The 18,666-nt window shown below is 39.5% G+C and overlaps 1 protein-coding gene across 1 annotated transcript in view; it reads left to right on the top strand.

The window, feature by feature from the left end:
- Window positions 1-242: 242 nt before the first annotated feature.
- LOC150084690 (calmodulin-like) overlaps window positions 243-18,666 on the top strand; it is a gene marked incomplete at its 5' end in the record, with an annotated part of 117,200 nt that continues 98,776 nt past the window's right edge. The window contains one exon of the mRNA XM_090376323.1: window positions 243-330. Within this exon, the coding sequence (XP_090232449.1) occupies window positions 243-330 (88 nt within the window). The remainder of the gene's footprint in view (window positions 331-18,666) is intronic.

Genomic DNA, 18,666 nt, shown 5'->3' with positions numbered 1-18,666 from the left:
TCTGTATGGAATCTTTGGAAGGTTACGCAGCAAAACCTAGACCACACATTTTGACTCATATAAATGGTGATTAGAAAATTAACTAATCATCTACACTTATTGTTTTGTAACATTGCTTTCATGTTTATTCAATAAGTAATTCATAAAATCTCTACTTCTTAATCTTTAGAGCTGTGTGTTTATGTGTGTGTATGTACATATTATTTGCAGCGAGGATTAATACACTACAGCACGTTGCATGATTGTCCGCGTTTAGTTCAGTTGCGTCCAAACCGTTGCGGGATCAACTATTTCTAAGTGATTGTCATAATTCTTATTCCATCCACTATGGTATGTAAAAATGAAATTTTCTTTTGTTGATTTATGCTCATACAAGAGAAAGTCTGAATTGTGTTTTATCTTATTTTGCGTTTGCAGCCAATTTACTTTTCAATAGTAATGAAAGTAAAATGTTGGTTGCAAGAAACGTTATTTGAGAACCTACGTATTGTCACGGAGTCGTTTTTCAAAATATTTGCCTAAATGAATCTGTTATCTTTTATCACTTAACTTAATGTCAAGAATAAGGGTATGAAAGTATACACGAGAACCACTGTTGACATCTCTGTGGGAAGTGAACTGACACGTTTAAGTAGCCTATTTACCCTTTCTAATAGGTTCAGAACTGATCTCTTACTTTAGTTATAACACCCAGTAAAACAATTTTATTTTGAAGTGCGTGTTGATAGAGTTGTTCCTTTAAATAATACCCGAAGTTTAAAATTGGGCATTTTTCAAATTAGGATTTGGAAAAATGTGCAGTCAAAAACTTTGCTTTTTTTTTTTTAACTCTAATATTTTTAGAGCATAAGTTTAACCTAGGTTAGGCTTGATTAACGTGTGGCCCACTCCCGACTGACAACGCCTTCATTAATTGATTACAAAAGAATTGCAGATCTTGTTAGAGAATTGTATTAACACCACTTGCTAGAAGTGCGTATTCACATGTATTCAGTTATTAACGAAACACTTTCTAACAGTTCAAATTACTTCCAGCTATACTCCAGTTTAATATTTAAAGGAACGTAAGAAACCTTCCTAAGCCGTTTTTCCTCATTTCTAAAAGCTTTAATATCAATCAGTGCGTACAGTTACAGGTGTGATAGTTTTAAAATGTTCAACTTAACAGGTTTAAAGTTGAAAGAGTAAATATATTTTATTGAGATGTAAGAACTGAAAGCCTGCATTATGCTCGTAATGAAATCAGGGATATTAGTTAACTTACAGTTATTAAAAAAATAAAATAATTATAGAGCAGCCGAAGCCATAAAAATACATCGTTATATTTTTTTGAAAAATGCTGTTTGTCAACTATTCTAAGTTTTTATATTCTTATAAAAAATGGAACTATTGAAGGCTTGTCTTAACCACTTGCATTATGAATGATGGTTTTATGATCAGGCCAATAAAATCTGTTGTTTTGTATCTTTTTAATTCCTAAAAAAATCAATTTTACATTTAAATGCAATTTTGCCTTTCACACTCAGAATAATTAAAGGTCTAAAATATTTGAAGCATTTTTTAAAATTGTTATAAATTGTTGGAGTTTTCTCTGAAAGTAGAAATTTTTTGTGTGTTTTCTGAGAATGAAGTATTAGCAAGCATTAAGTGGTAAGTATTAGTATTTTTATTTTATTTTTTGGCTGATGCTGCCTAAGCTTGCTTTCTTGCATCATATGCCTCTTTGATGCAAGATATGCATCTACTAATGCTAATTAGCATTAGTAGTGGCAAATGATGCAAGAAAGCATGCTTATACATCAACCAAAAAAAACCTTCCCATTTCATCTATTCATTCCCTCCATGTCTAGTTCTTCCTTGAATTTATTTAAGCTATCAACGTGCACAACAACAGATGGAAGTTTGTTCCTGCAATCAATCTCTTACTGGCTAAAAGCAAACTTCCTTACATCAGTTCTACAACTGTCCTTCCTTTTGAATTTGTGCCCCTTCATGTCATATAACATGGAAAAGTGGCACAACTTAAAAAATGCACTTTTTCAGAAAAGCAAAAACAAAGAAATCAGATAAGGTTTCATCTCAATTGGGAGCATTAATTATATATTAGAAAAAATTAGCAGCTTGATAAAGAAAGTGCAATAAACTTTCTAACAGATTTTTCAAATTTGTGTTACCATGACTACCACAGAGGCCATACCACGACTTTGAGTTGTCACTTATTTGTTTTTTCAGTTGTGACCCTTTTAATTTAGGAAAGGTACAGAAAAATTAACATTTTGAAATAGTTTTGGCAAAAATAGCACATTTTATTAATTAAAGAAAATATATTTTGAAATGAACAATGTAACAAACAAACAAAAAATTTAATTTTAATTAAAAAATACAATAATTCTCTTATTAATCAAAATAAGGTTTAAAGTTTGAACACAGAAACAAAATGGTTTGTAGCTTTTAGGAATATGATTTGTTTTAATCAGGTCCAGGATATCTGATTTTTTTTTTTTTTTTTTTTTTAAATCAAACTTGTATCTTCTTGGTGGTGTATGCCGATTTCATTTCGATAGTTTTACCCTGCAACGACTGACATCTGTTGTCAGTCACTTTTTTTTTTTTTTTTTTTTTTACAGTCCTCTTGGTCGTACAAAGTTTTTATGAAGAATGTGCTGGGACTACATTTTTCAACCTTCAGTATCGTGATTTCGCCTAACTTTACATTTTCATTATCTTCTGTCTTTGGTTGTTCCCATAATGCTGACAAATGTTTTTAAATTGAAATTGTCATGAGTCATTTTGGTTACTCTATATATATATATATATATGGGTTCCCTCATTTCTTCGCTACTGCCAAGGAATGTAAAATGGTCCCAATTTTAATGCTTTCTTTACAGATTTTTCTATCGCAGAATGCATGTTATCCCTTTCATTTTGGATATGTCCTGTAATTAATAACTTGTGACTGATGGACTTAATACCCAATGTATATACAGCATACATGTACATGGCAACAGTGAATTTATTTCTCTGTTGTCCATTGCAGTTGTCTGAGTAGAAGGTAATCTCAAGATCAGTACTGTTAGTGGGTCTGGCAGTCGGTCTTGTTTAAATACTTGTAAACACAAGTGTCTATTTCTATGGCCCCCTGGTTACCTTCACCCTTGTGCCAGAAGAAACACCATACTTTATCACTTTTAAGTTCTGAAATTGTCAAGTTATAGCAGTTTAACTTAGATTTGTAATAGAATAAGGAAATATCACCCAGTCAATTAAAAGGTGTCTTTTTACCAGTTCAACAAATACAATCTTATCTGTTATAAGCCTGATGTGTCACATTTCTACTGTGACCAGTGGCAATACCTGCTTAGTAGAAAAGCAACACAACTGCAATCTACTGGGTTAAAATTGGAGTTAGAAATATGTCATTTTTTTCTGGGATGTACAGATCAAGCTTGTGCATTCTCCTATTAACTCGAATTCAACAATTTTTGAGTTGTCACTTTTCCATACGATGTGTGTAGTCTGAGCTAGAGAAGAATCACACCAGCATTGAACTTGCTCAATCCATTCAAAGCTTTAACACTTCAATCAGAATACCTCTCAGGTGGTAGTAGTAAAGTGTAAAGTGTATTGATGTCTAACGGCACCAGGGGTTTCCCCCATCTCCACGTTGCTTTCATTGTAGGTGTACCAGTTCACTGGGAAGGCCAGAGATTTAAAAGTGTGTATTTTGTATGAGTGTAGTGTTGTGTATCGTTGTTCATCTGGCCGTTTAGCCGCTGGACCCCTACTGAGGCCCAACGTTGTCCACACTTGGCCTTGTGGAGCCAGACCAGGTACACAGAATGAAGTTTTACTCTGGCAGGCCCTGCCACCTAGTTTCCTGAGATTTCAGTGACTAGGGCCTAAAAAAAAAAAAAAGACTCTGTAGGGGTGAGCGCTGGAATTAGAAAAGCCAATTGAGGTGTATGCGGTTTAATTTGGACGAAGTTGAGTTTTTGCAGTTTGTGTGGGGTTATACGCTAGCGTATTAGGCAGAGTGGGGGGGAGACTGAAGGCTGGGGGAAAAGACAGAAGTATGGGGACGATAGAGAAGGCGACCAGTTTTCAGTGAGGCAGGCCCAAGCCCCACCAGGAGAAGAATTAGGGTTGGCAGGGGTGGAGAGGAGACAAGACTGTCTCCTCCTCCCCACCAGGGGAAAGGGAGTAAAGGTACCAGACAAGGGAGCCCGGTACAGATTGCCATCAGGCATTGACAGTTGTGAGCACGTGGGGGTCCAAGCGATAAACTGGATCTTCTTTGGTGTTCTGTTTCAATGTAGGAGTCAGATCCCAGTCGCAGGGTCATACATGAATCAAGTCCTGTGTCAGGTTGTCTCTGGTTCAGACGTAGGTCTTCCTGGTTGTCAGTTCCCTCGTGAACAAGGCTAAATGATGGTCATGTTCGTAGTTGTGGGTACAGTTTTCTTGTGTATTCTGGTTTTCTCTAGTCCTGGTTTTGGGATTTATCATCAGCTTCTGGGTGCTGTGCATGGTGGTTTGCTATAAGTGCTCGCCTTCTAGCAAAGAGTTTCTGTGCAAAAATGATAAGGGCTTTGTATGCTTGTTCCGAGTCGAGAAGATGCTGTTCCATGTTCTGCGGGAAGTAGGTGATAGCAGTGATGAGCCTGCATCGCAGGTCCTCATACTGGTCGCAGTCATACATGAGATGTTGCCATGTTTCCTCGTGGCCACAGAGGCAACGGGGATCCTCAATGATTCGGAAGCTACATAGTTTTGCATTAAATGTCCCGTGCCCTGTGAGCAGAAAGGTGACGTGGAGCCCTGGTTGGAACCAACTCGGTTTACGCTAGGGAGAAACTTCTTGGTGATTTCCCCTTTAGTGGATTCTGTCTACCGATCCTGCCATTGGAAGTGGTCGAGCAATCTGGTTTTTTCAAGCTTCCTGTTGTTGGTGAGATCCAACATGAAGTTTAGGATAGTGCACGGTATTTCTTTTGCCGTATTATGTCAGGGCGCATCTGATGATTTCCAAGTCCAGCGGGAGGACTCCGGCCAGAACCTGGAGTGCGTGTGTGCTGACTGTGGAGACAGCTCGTGTGATTGTCAGAATTATTGACCGCTGGATGCTGTCCAAGGTTCTTCTATTTACCACTCTGGTTACCTTTTTGTACCAAACTGGTGAAGCATACGTGATGACCGGGATGAAGGTAGATTTGTAGTAGAGGGACAGGGTCCGCTTGCTTAGCCCACAGTCACTCTTGCGACCAATGCAGAATATTTCTGTATCTTTTGTTTAATGTACTTTAGATGGGGCTGAAAAGACAGATTTTTGTCAATGATGATTCCGAGATATTTTATTTCTGTAGCAAGTTTTATTGTGGTGCCTTGGATTTTCACTTGTGGTGGTCTGGCAAGGTCGAGTCTGCCCTTCAGGAGTACCGAGCAGGTCTTACTTGGAGAAATCTGCAGGCAGTGGATTGTAGCCCAGTTTTGCAAAATTTGTATCGCGTGGTTGGCTTTTTCTTTGATCTGCGCTCGTGAGTCAGAAGCGACAGTTATTATCAAATCATCGGCGAAGGCCTGAGTGCCGACTTCGCCAATATCAAGGGGCAGGAATTCATCTAAAATCATATTCCATAACAGGGGTCCTAGGATAGAGCCCTGCGGGCACCCCCCTGTGGATTTGTCTAGTTAGCTTCCTATACGGTGCATGTACTTCGATCGTTCTCTGTGTTAGGTAACTCCTGATTGTGTTATACAGGTTTAGTGGCACATAATGCAACAAAGCAAGTGTATGAGCTTATGCAGCATCAGCCAAAATTTTTTTGGCTGATGCTGCATAAGCTCATACATGCTGCCATTCGAGAGACGATGTGAAACCAGAGGAACTTAGTGAGGGTGAACTTATTGACATAAATGAGGAAAGTGGTTGTGACAAAAAAGGATGATGTAGTAGTGGCATGTGATGCAAGAAAGCAAGTGTATGATCTTATGCAGCATCAGCCAAAAAAAAAAATCGCACCATTCCCTCCAAATGCCTGGCCAGTTCCTCCTTAAATTTATTCAACCTATCAACTTCCACAACGACAGATGGAAGTTTGTTCCAGCAATTAACCACCCAGTGGGTGGTTAATTGCTGGAACAAAGGCAAATTTCCGCACATCTATTCTATATCTGTCTTTTCTTAATTTGAATTTATGCCCCCTAAGGTTTGTAATATGAACAAGTGGAAGGATCCCATCAGAATTCAGCGTGCTCAAGGCCTTACACACCTCAATCAGATCACCGCGCAGGTGCCTAGTCTCCAGCCACTGCAATTTGCATAACTTAAGCTTCTCTTGGTAAGAGGATCCCAAAATTCCCCTCACCAATCTTGTTGCCCTTTTCTGTACACGCTCAAGTAAATCTACATCCTTTCTAAAATTAGGCCTCCAGACCTGTACGCAGTACTCAAGGCATGGCCTGACCATTGCCTTATACAGAGGGACAATTACCTCCTTCTCCCTGCTAGCAAAATTCCTATATATCATTGACAAAACTACATGACCTGCCCTGGCAGCCTGTCTGCATTGCTCAGAAAACTTCATATCTGACAATTACTCCCAGGTCTTTTTTCATTTTCTACCACCTTAAGTGTAGTACCACACAGTTGGTACGTTTCTCTGGGGTTACTTCTACCCATATGCAGTACTTTGCATTTGTCAAGGTTAAACTTCAGTTGCCACTTCTTAGCCCATCTGCCCAAATTATCTAGATCCTGTTGCAGTAGCACACTGCCATTACTGTCATTAACAACCCTGGCAACCTTTGTATCATCTGCAATCTTCAACATTAAGCCCGACATACCTTCATCAATATCATTGATAAATATACAAAACAACAGTGAACCTAACACCGAACCCTGTGGGAATCCACTAATAACATTAGTCCACGAAGAGCAGCACCTATTGATTACCACCCTCTGTCTTCTCCCACTTAACCATCCTTTTATCCATTGTACCAACTTATACTTAATACCATTCTTCTCCAATTTGTACAAGTCTTCCATGCGCAACAGTGTCAAAAGCTTTCCTGAAATCCGAATATATGATAACAAAATTATTTTTTGCATCCAGTTCCTTTGTAACCACATCATATCCTATCAAATTTGTCAGACAAGACTTTCCCTTAACAAACCCATGCTGTGTCTGAATTATTGCTGCAGTCTAGATGATCCTGCAATGCACCTTTAACCAGTGACTCCATTATTTTACCCGCAACAGAAGTTTAACTAACTGGTCTGTGATTACTCGTGTCACCCTTCGATCCCCCTTTGTGAATTGGGGATACATTTGCACATCTCCATCCGTGGGAACCTCCCCTGAGTCCCAAGGATGCTCTCATAATTATGGCTAAGGGTTTGCTTAGTTGCTTTGCCGCCTCCTTTAATATAACTGGATTGATCCCATCCACCCCAGGTGCTTTTCTTATGCTTAACTTCGACAATTTGTCCTCCACTTTGCTTTCAGGTATTACAAAATCATTAAGTAATCAATAGGTGTTCTTATTGAGGTGTCTTAGTCTCCAGATGCTGCAATTTGTAGAATTGAAGCTTTTCTTAGTAAGAGCATCTCATTGTTCTCCTCACTAATCTCGTTGCCCTTCTTATTACTATTTAGTAATAGAGCCATGTGATGCAAGAAAGCAAGTGTATAAGCTTATGTAGCATCAGCCAAAAAAAAAAATTCACAACCATTCCCTCTAAATGTTTGTCCAGTTCCTCCTTGAATTTATTTACGTTATCAACTTCCACAACAAGAGATGGAAGTTTGTTCCAGCAATTAACCACTTGCTGGCTAAAGGCAAATTTCCGAACATCTATTCTACAACTGTCTTTCCTCAATTAGAATTTTTGCCCCTTAGGTTTGTAATCTGAGCAAGTGGAAGAATCCCATCAGAATTCAGCATGCTCAACCCATTCAAGGCCTTATACACCTCAATCAGATCACCACGCAGGTGCCTAGTCTCCAGCCACTACAATTTGCAGAACTTGTCTCTCTTGGTAAAAGGATCCCTTCATTCTCCTCACCAATCTTGTTGCCCTTCTCTGTACACACTCAAGCAAATCTACATCCTTCCAAAAATGAGGCCTCCAGACCTGTACGCAGTACTCAAGGCGTGGCCTGACCATTGCCTTATACAAAGGAATAATCACCTCTTTTTCCCTGCTAGCAAAATTCTTGTATATCATTGACAAAACCCCATGATCTGCTCTTGCTGCCTGTCTGCATTGCCCAGAAAACTTCATATCTGACTGCAAAATATCCTCCCAGGTCTTTTTCATTTTCTACCACCCTAAGTGGGGTACCACACAGTTGGTATGTTCCTCTGGGGTTACTTCTACCCCATATACAGTACTTTCCAATTGCCAGGTGGGCAGGAGCAGCGGTGCGTAGCACATGCTTCTTGATTAGACCGGGATTCGAGCCCATGACCACAAAATACGGAGGATGCGGAAAGGTCAGGGATTGACCACTGCGTATCCCCGGAGCAATATGGCCTTATTTGCTAATGCTCCAAAAAATAAAAAAATAACTTCGCATTTGTCAATGTTAATTTTCATTTGCCACTTCTCAGCCCGTCTTACCAAATTTTCTAGATCCTGTTTTAGTAGCACACTGCCATTACTGTCATTAACAACCCTGCCAACCTTTGTATCATCTGCAAGCTTTGACACTAAGCCTGATATACCTTCATCAATATCATTGATAAATATACAAAACAACAGTTGGCCCAACACCGAACCCCGTCGAACTCCAATAATAACATTAGTCCATGAAGAGCAGCACCCATTGATTACCACCCTCTGTCTTCTCCCACTCAACCATCCTTTTATCCATTGTAGCAACTTACCCTTAATACCATTCTGCTCCAATTTTTTACAGTCATCTTCCGTGCGCAAAATTGTCAAAACGTTCCTGAAATCAAAGTATATGATATCAAAATTATTTTTGATATTATTTACTTGTTCCAGCAGCTCTACGTTCTTCTTAATATGAAGCCTCCAGATCTGTATGCAGTATTCAAAATGTGGCCTGACCATTGATATCATATGCCTTATACAATGGGATAATCACCTTCTTATACCTGTATGCAGGAGCATAAAATTTTTTGATGATATGCTACATTTGATTAGATGGAGTGAATCATTGGTTATTTTTTGGAGTCTATCATAGATAGGTGGCTGGTTTTTAAGTGAAGCTTGCTTGTTTGAATCCACACCACCTTCCCACTGGCCATCCCTGAGAATAATAAAACAATTATTTAGGACATGAAGTATTTTTACCAAGTACCATTGTTTTTTTTTTATCCCATTACCTTTATCCCATTTAGTGTATACAGTCTCTTTCCAGGAATTGGTCTTTCAAGGACAAGTCCTGTGCTTCTGTTTCCTTCCATTCATAGTTTTCCTTTTTTTTTTTTACCTGATATCCTATATATGCAGTTTTACTTCTTTTTAATGTGTTTATCAGTGTATATTTATTATTTAGAATGAGGGCGCTGACTCTCTTTAAAAATTACAGCTGTGAATTACAGGCTCCGAAAAAGCGATAATTGTTTGCCTTTTTATTTACCTAATTGTTATTTTATATTGTACTTTATACGTAGTCTTATAGTTATAATTACGCTGGTTATTTTTAATTTAGATAAAGAGTTTTTGTAGATTACTACTTAATATACGTAAAACCGTTATTTCGTTCGAATCTTGCAGCCATTGTTTTTTGTATAGGGTAGTAGGGAATTCAAATTTTTAATTGTGGTAACTCTAATGTATAATTATATAGCGTAATACGCATCGCTGCATTTAGGATTCTATTAGATAGCATAGTATTGACAATTAATTAATTAAATTTATTGATCTTACTAATTTAAAATATCATGCCCCAGACTAGAGCAGCAAAGCAACGGGCACAAAGTGGCAGAAGTGCTGTGATACTGGGGAGAACTGAGGGGCCGATTCTCCAATGCATCATAACCTAAAAAAATGTGCAACTTGTGAAATGTTTGCTGAACTCTCTGGAACAGAACATGATCTAGCCAAGGAGTATGTCTTTGTGTGTGCCAGGTGTAGAGTATAGAAATTAGGCACCTACTGGGCGTCTATGACAGCTTGAGGTGTAGGGTAGATGCCCTCGAAGAAATTAATGAGGGGCCCGTCAAGCTCTCAGCTACCCAACTCAACGCCAGAGCTCACTCCTGAGCATCAGGCAATCTCCAAGGCAGAATGCGTTGGTCCCAAAGGAACTAGTTATTGTTGGTAACTCTATTATCAGGGAGACGGGGAATATTTTGTGTAAAAAGGATAGATGGAACAGGACCAGGGTATGACTGCCAAGGACAAAAGTTGATGACGTAAAGCATATATCATCTTTTAAGGGCACAAAAGGTGATATTGTTGTACACATTCGTACCAATGACATTAAGAGTAGGAGATCTGTAGATTTACTTAACAAGTACAGGTCAATGTTGCAAAAAAGTCGTGAGTTAGGGTTAAATTTGAAAGTGCCTGCAATTCTGCCCAGACACAATAGGAGGGAGTACAAGATGAGAACCTTGTCAATCAATTCGGCCCTGGAGGTAATGTGCAAGGCTCAAGGGGTAGAATTTTTTTCAATGTGGTCTGTGCTTGTTAACAGGAGAGACTGCTTCTACAGGGATGGGATACACTTAAATAGAAAGGGTGCAAGAATATTTGCTGATGCTATCAAGGCAGTGTTAGGTGGGTCAGAAAACTGCTAGCTTGGGTGGGATTCACAGACTAAAAGGTTAAAAGTAGCCGCAGGCAGAGGTGAAGGTGATTCTTACACAACTTCTATTAGAATAAGTAGCGACCTGGAGTTGAGGGGTGCTGGGGTTTCATGGACTGTGGTAGTCATAGTGAAACAGGTGGATATATGGGATGTGTTAGGGTGAATAGGAATAGGTGCATGTATGCTTACATGTATACCAATGCTAGAAGCATAGTAAATAAATTTGATGAATTTGAAGTGTTGGTCAAGACATCAAAGGCAGATATTGTTGGGATATCAGAGAAGTGGTGTCACACTGATATTAGGAATTCAGAATTGGAATTTTGGGAGTACAATGTGTACAGAAAGGATAGACAGGATAGGAAGGGAGGAGGTGTTATGCTGTTAATAAAGAAAAACATAAAATCAAAAGAAGTGCATCCAGTTGATATAGATCAGGAGTGGCCAACGAGTCGATCGCAGATTTAATTTCGGTCGATCACGACGAATTTTAAATATACAGTCATCCCTCGATTTGTGCAATGTAATTTTTGAGATGGTAGATCGTGGCACATTTTGAAGGAAAAAAGTAGATCGTATCACAAATTAAGTAGGCCACTCCTGATATAGATGAACAGTGCACTTTTGAGTCAGTTTGGTGTGACATAAGCACTGCTGAAGCAAAAATAAGAGTAGGAGTGTGTTATAGGCCTAATGACTCGAATGAGTACAATGAACAATTGTACAGAGAAAGAGAGTGGGCTAGTAAATCAGAATGTCTTATAATGGGGCATTTTAACTTCCCAGATATTGACTGGAACTTGTGGGTTGGTCACTCACACACTAGTAAGACTTTTGTGGATTTATTGGATGATTGTTTTCTGCAGCAGCACATTAGAGAGGCAACCAGAGAGGGTAATACTCAATCTGGTTATCAGCAGTGATCATTTGTGTATTAAGAATTTGCAGATAAAGAAACCACTAGGTGGCCGTGATCACAGTGTACTGATGTTGGATTTACTTAAAGATATAATTACCATCAGGGATAAAGGAAAGGGTTTGTGCTTCCTTAAAGGTGAGTACGGTGGTCTCAGGCAGTTTTTAAATTCTGTACAGTGGGATCAACTGGCGATGTTACCAACAGTAAATTCTAAGTGGGAAGCATTCAAGGAATTAATCGTGGATGCTACTAAAAGTTTCATACCTATTAAGAAATATTGTTCAAGGTTTAGGCCTAAATGGTTATCATATGAACTAATGAGACTCGGCACCGAGAAGAAAAATGCATGGGATGCATATAAATTATCAAGCGACTCAGAAGCCTATGGCAGATAAGTTAGTCTGTAATCAGGCTACAAAGGAGGTTAGGCAGGCGAAGGCAAATTATGAGAAATCTTTGCAAAGGATGCTAAGAAAAACAGCAAGGATTTCTTTACTTATATAAACTCTAAAAGGTAGGGGATGAATCTGATTGGTCCACTTGATATCGATGGTTTGACTGTTGATGATCCTGCTCAGATAGCAAACAAACTGAATGAGTATTTTGCATCTACATTCACACATGAGTTATTAAGGTTTGAAAATGGCAGAAGGTTATCAAATTTTTGCAGGTGCTTAATGATTTTGTAATAACTGAGAGCAAAGTGGAGGAAAAATTGTTGAAGTTAAACCTAAGAAAGGCACCTGGGGTGGATGGGATCTATCCAGTTATATTGAAGGAGGTGGCAAAACTCTAGCCATAATTATGAGAGCATCCTTGGACTCAGGGGAGGTCCCCACGTATTGGAGATGTGCAAATGTATCCCCAATTCACAAAGGGGGATCGAAGGGTGACACAAGTAAGTACAGACCAGTTAGTTTAACTTCTGTTCCGGGTAAAATAATGGAGTCACTGGTTAAAGCTGTATTGCGGGATCTAGACGATGACTGCAGCAATAATTCAGACATCTAGACAAGACTGCAGCAATAATTCAGACGTTGTCTGAATTATTGTTAAGGGAAAGTCTTGTCTGACAAATTTGATAGGATATTATGATGTGGTTACAAAGGAACTGGATGCAAAAAATAATTTTGATATCATATATTTGGATTTCAGGAAAGTTTTTGATACTGTTGCGCATATAAGACTATTGTACAAATTGGAACAGGATGGTACTAAGGGTTAGTTGCTACAATGGATAAAAGGATGGTTGAGTGGGAGAAGACCGTGTGGTAATCAATGGGTGCTGCTCTTCGTGGACTAATGTTATTAGTAGTGTCCCACAGTACGGTGTTGGGTCCACTGTTGTTTTGTATATTTATCAATGATATTGATGAAGGTACATCAGGCTTAGTGTCGAAGTTTGCAGTGATACAAAGGTTGGCAGGGTTGTTAATGGCAGTGTGCTACTGCAACAGGATCTAGAAAATTTGGGCAGATGGGCTAAGAAGTGGAAACTGAAGTTAACCTTGACAAATTCAAAGTACTGCATATGAGTGGAAGTAATTCCAGAGAAACAGTACCAACTATGTGGTACTACACTTAAGATTGTAGAAAATGAAAAAGACCTGGGAGTAATTGTGCAGCAGATAGGAAGTTTTCTCAGCACTCCTGTCTGCATTGCTCAGAAAACTTCCTGTCTGCTTTGCTCAGATAGGAAGTTTTCTGAGCAATGCAGACAGGAGTGACAAGTCATAGTACATGGTTTACCAGTCTGATGTTTGTTCCTGGGCGTGGCAGATGGAGAAAGCTATCTGCTAGACTTCCTAACAAAGTTTTGTCAGAAGCAGCACAATTGTCTAGGTCTATTTTTCATGGTTTGGCCTGGGACCATTGGTTGTTTTGGTCAAAACAACGAATGCCAAGATCTATCTAGATGTCCTAGATCAGCATTACCAAAACTGGGGTCTGTGGGTCCATAGACCAATGTCAGAGGGTCTCCAAAACATTCAGAAGATATCAAGTAATATGTGTTTATTTTCTTAAAAATATACTGATAGAATCGCAACGAATTTCATTATAGAACATTACTTATTTTCGATAAGATTAGTACTGTATATATAATTGTATACATATTTCAAATTATTTGTTCTATGTATAGCAAATTAATGATAGTTATTATTATATATCTGTATAAAAATAAGAATAAATTTGACTTGTTTTCCACATAAAACTTTGAATTTTATTTTCTGAAAGCCGTGCACGGTTTTCAGAAAACCACACACACACACACGGGTCTGCAAACTTCTTTTGATTATTGAAGGGGATCTGCAAATCTCAGTAGTTTGTAATTTCTGTCCTAGATGATGATATGTTATGGCAGCACATTCAGGATAAAGGTTTGTTTCAGCAAACATTAGTTTTCCTGTAAGTAAAGGTTATGTAGATATTTAGGTGTCCATGGTAGGGCAGTGTATAATGCATGTGTTTCTGAAGTCTGTGCACCCTGACTGTATTGCATTTCGAGGAGAGGCATGAGTACAGTTTATTAGCCCTTTTGATAATTTTCCCGTGTTGTATATTAGATTAAAAATCTTTGTTAGACAATTTCTTTCATCTCTTTAATGGCTTTTATGAAATCCTCTTTTAGGACTTCAGGGCCTCATTTATTTTTGTTTGATAATTTCCTGTGCCATCACATAGTTCCTGTATATGTTCAAATTATCTACTGAATGAAAATATCTTTGCTTTCTGTTTAATATTTCAATACTTGTCTATTTAGCCATGCTAGTTTATATGTATAAGAGCCTGTTGTCTTCATGTCCATCCGTCGGTATGTAAGAGAGGGACTCCCATTGGATGGATTTCATGAAATTTTATATTTGGATATAAACTTCAGTTGTGTGTTTGGGCTACGATGAGCAGTTTGTAGCTTGCAGATGGTAATTGCGGGTTAAGGGAATTATTCTGCATTGTGCAAACATTTTGAATCAGAAGTTAAATATTCCGCATTATTAATCGACTTTTAAATCTGGAATGTCTTAACCATTTAACACTAATGATCGACATCCTGCAGGAGCTCTCTTACCTCTTAGAAGCTTTACAGATTCACTATGGTAAAAGCAGATAAATTAATTATTTGAACTATTAATGCTATTGCTAATTTGAAAAATTTGGTTTTTCAAATTAGTATTTGGTTAGTGGTGTCTATAACACATTTACAACCACATACTGTACTGAAAAGTCGCATTAGTCAACTGGTATCTTGTGTTCCTAGCTAGTAGAAAGGATTAAGGCATATTCCTGACACTCTCTGTGGTCGACCTGTGTTCTACTGTAAGCAACCTATTAGAGAATTAGCGAGAGTGATCAGGGTGTTAAAAAAATTAAATAAACATTGCAATTACAGAGCTCCCCACCTCTATGGTGAGGCATTAGGCTAGTGCTTCATGCCTGTTCATAAGTACGGCCCTGGTAACACACTGCACATTAACTTGCATACAACTGTCTTTTCTTTCATATACTTAAGCAGATTTGTTATGATTGTGCATAATAGGCCATATGTCAGTTTACCAAGAAATAATTTGTGAGATTTAAATCCTGAAATCAATTTCATGCCATATTACTTTATTACTATTATATTTATACACAAAGGGATTATCTTATTAGGTACATATACCCTTTTCATGAAATAGAGCACTGCTTCATAATAGCATCACACTTCTACCATATGATATAAAGCAGATTGGTAGGAATGCTGTATGTGTGCAATTCAGTGTGAGAATGTCCAAAGATTGAAAGATTTAAGCAATTTGGAATGTGGCATGGTAGCCAAAGCTGGTGATTATACTACTTTGCATTTTGAAGAAAATTCACTGACGTTTTCTCAGAAAAGGGTGTTTCAAATTCATTTTCTAATACTGATATCAAAAATGGCTTCATTTTCCATCACTTCAGGTTTCTTAAAAAAATTCTGAAATAAAATTTTTCACAAATGTTTATTAATTTTGACAGAATTTTTTTTTTTTATGTAAACTCCAAACACGAGAGGTATTAGAACCTATAGTACTTAGTACCCCCCCTCGACGTGGGCACCTGTACGTGGTGAGGGGACCTCCCGGTGATGCTGCTGGTTTTCCAGATTAGCATCACTGGGATCTAACACCCATACCTTGGTTCCAGGGTTACATCTGTGGAATCCGGCGTGTGCCACGACCCGCAGATTTCGGAAAGGGGGATCCTGGTGGTTGAGGGGCCCAGCCTTAATACACCACTTTGGCCCCTGCTTCGACAAGACGGGTGGTCCCGGCCCGACTGGGATCAATCGGCGGGTGGTTCTTACTGCTAGGGTCAACTGCGTTCCAATAAGTCTCCCTCCCTTTGGTCCTGGGACGGGATCAAGGCTTATTGGAAACGTGGGTATGGTGCCTCTAAGCTAACTTGGCGTCCCATTCGTGTACGCAGTACCTGCTAGTTCACGAGTGGGCATCCCCTCGTAGGGCTCCGTGGTGGGTGAGGTACTTAGGGCATTGGAAATTTTTACTTTACTCCTATGAGTGATTTAAATCCTATTTCTTCTGGGCCCCCAACTAGGCCCCTACCTAATCGACATCATGACGCAGAAAACACCTCTGCAAAAAGAGCCAGGACTGTGGAAACACAACCACCATCAGTGACACCGCTTTTCCTCATTCTCCATTCCACCAGAGAGCAGTCAATTGGAAAGATGTCACCCTTCTTTATCCAGAAAGGATTAGAGGGGTTGGCAGGTTCACCCAAATCTGTAAAAAGACTGCGTTCTGGCGACCTTTTGGTCGAAGCTACAAATGTTAAACAGGCGGAAAAAATCCTGAACGCCACATCAATAGGGGGAATACCTATCATCGTAACCCCCCACAAAACTTGGAACTCTTCAAGAGGTGTAATTTCAGAGAGGGACCTTCATGTTTCTGAAGAAGAGATCTGCTCTGAATTAAAAGACCAAAGAGTGACAGCTGTTAAGAGAATATCGATACGCAAGGATGGGAATCTCGTCCCTACCTGAGTTCTTATCCTCATGTTTAACACCCCACGGCCTCCAAGTTCCATCAAGGCAGGCTATCTAAACTGCCCAGTGAGGATTTATATCCCAAACCCACTGCAGTGTTTTAGATGCCAAAAATACGACCACTCACAAACATCTTGTCGTGGTAACCCTGCCTGTGCTCGATGTGATGTTAAAGACCACGAGAGCAAGGAATGTTCAGCTCCAAAACCGATCTGTGTCAATTGCCAAGGAGAGCACCCCGCCTACTCTAGAGCATTCCAGCAGTGGAAGGATGAAAGAGAAATACAAAAATTGAAAACAGAGCTGAATATCTCCTACCCAGAGGCCAGAAAACGTATCTAACCAATAAATAGCGGGAAACCTTCATATGCCCAGAAGGTTTCTGCAAAGTGTACTATCGGGACACAAACTGAGATGACTATACCACCAAGAGAGTCATTCACCCCGATTGCACACTATTTATTGAGTTCACAAAAGCCCACCAAAAAAACACAATCAGTTGCCACTCCTATATCCGTACCTCCTAGTGCTCCACCACTACCAAAACCAAGTGGTAAAGAAAAGCCAAAAACTTCAGAAGAGTCATCCGTGATACCAGAAACAATGGATGCAGAGAACAAGGAGGCACCGGATGAATCAGTCTTGGAACTCTTTGCAGAGGAAGAAATGAACACCGGACAGCGTCCTTTCTTCCCCAAAAAAGATAAATCCAAGACTGACAAAATAAAGCCCTCAGCACCTCGGAAGCCGCCTGATGGACCCACCAAGTCAAAATAATGGCTAAATTCCTACAATAGAATTGTTGTGGATTCCGGCGAAATACTGATGACATCAAGCCCTCCTGCAAAAGCACGAGCCAGTTTGCTTTTGTTTCCAGGAGACTTATCTAAAAGCAAATGATGATCCCACCATGCATAACATCACATTTTTTCGAAAGGATAGAATTGCGGATGGTCCTGCTCATGGAGGAGTGGCTATCCTTGTGGGCAACCAGACCCCAGTTCAACCCTTGCTAGTTACAACCAGCATAGAGGCTGTTGCAATTCGTGTTTCAGTGGGATTTTTATTAACTGTGTGCTCTATTTATTTGCCACCTGGGACTGACATCTCCCAGGAAGACCTTGATGATCTTGTAATACAGTTGCCTCCCCCTTTCTTACTACTTCTCGGGGATTTTAATGGACATAACACCCTGTGGGGTAGCGCTAACATCAATGGAAGGGGACAAGTCATAGAGCGTATGCTAAATGACAATGACCTTTCCCTTCTAAATATTGGAACAAACACCTTCTTCCACATGCTTACCTGTACTTTTTCTGCCATTGATCTCTCTATCTGCTCCCCTTCTCTACTCCCTTCACTCACTTGGGAAGTGGAGGAGAATCCATACGGAAGTGATCACTTCCCTGTGATAACTGCATTATACAGTGGGAGACCGTGTCTTCCTTCCAGGTTACCACGGTGGAAGATTGATCAGGCTGACTGGTCTGCCTTCCAACATCAGGCAAATTTTGATCTCAGCACCGTCAGTCAAGAGCCTATCAATGATGCAGTAACGTACATCACAGAAATTATCGTCCAAGCAGCTGCGAATGCTGTTCCAAAAATATCTGCCCAGTTACCACCATTTCCCAAACCTTGATGGAATTCACAATGCACAGCAGCAAAAAAGGCTCAAAACAAAGCGTGGGGGATATTCCGCTGATATCCTACCATGATCAACCTTATAGCCTTTAAATGTGCATGAGCCAAAGCACGCTACATTCGCCGTCAAAGTCAAAAGGAATCGTGGATCCGTTTTACTTCATCAATTACTCAGTCCACTAGTACTAAGTTGGTCTGGGATAAAATCTGGAAAATGAAGGGAAAATATTCATCCCACCCTTCTTCAATCCTAGATTATAATGGATGCACTATTGCAGATCCAACTGCAA

The sequence above is a fragment of the Mastigoproctus giganteus genome, chromosome 6 (assembly GCF_048544385.1).
Source record: "Mastigoproctus giganteus isolate SK-2022 chromosome 6, ASM4854438v1, whole genome shotgun sequence".
Lineage (NCBI taxonomy): Eukaryota > Metazoa > Arthropoda > Arachnida > Uropygi > Thelyphonidae > Mastigoproctus > Mastigoproctus giganteus.
The sequence above is the reverse complement of the archived record's forward strand: the minus strand, read 5'-3'. Positions and strand labels throughout refer to the sequence as shown.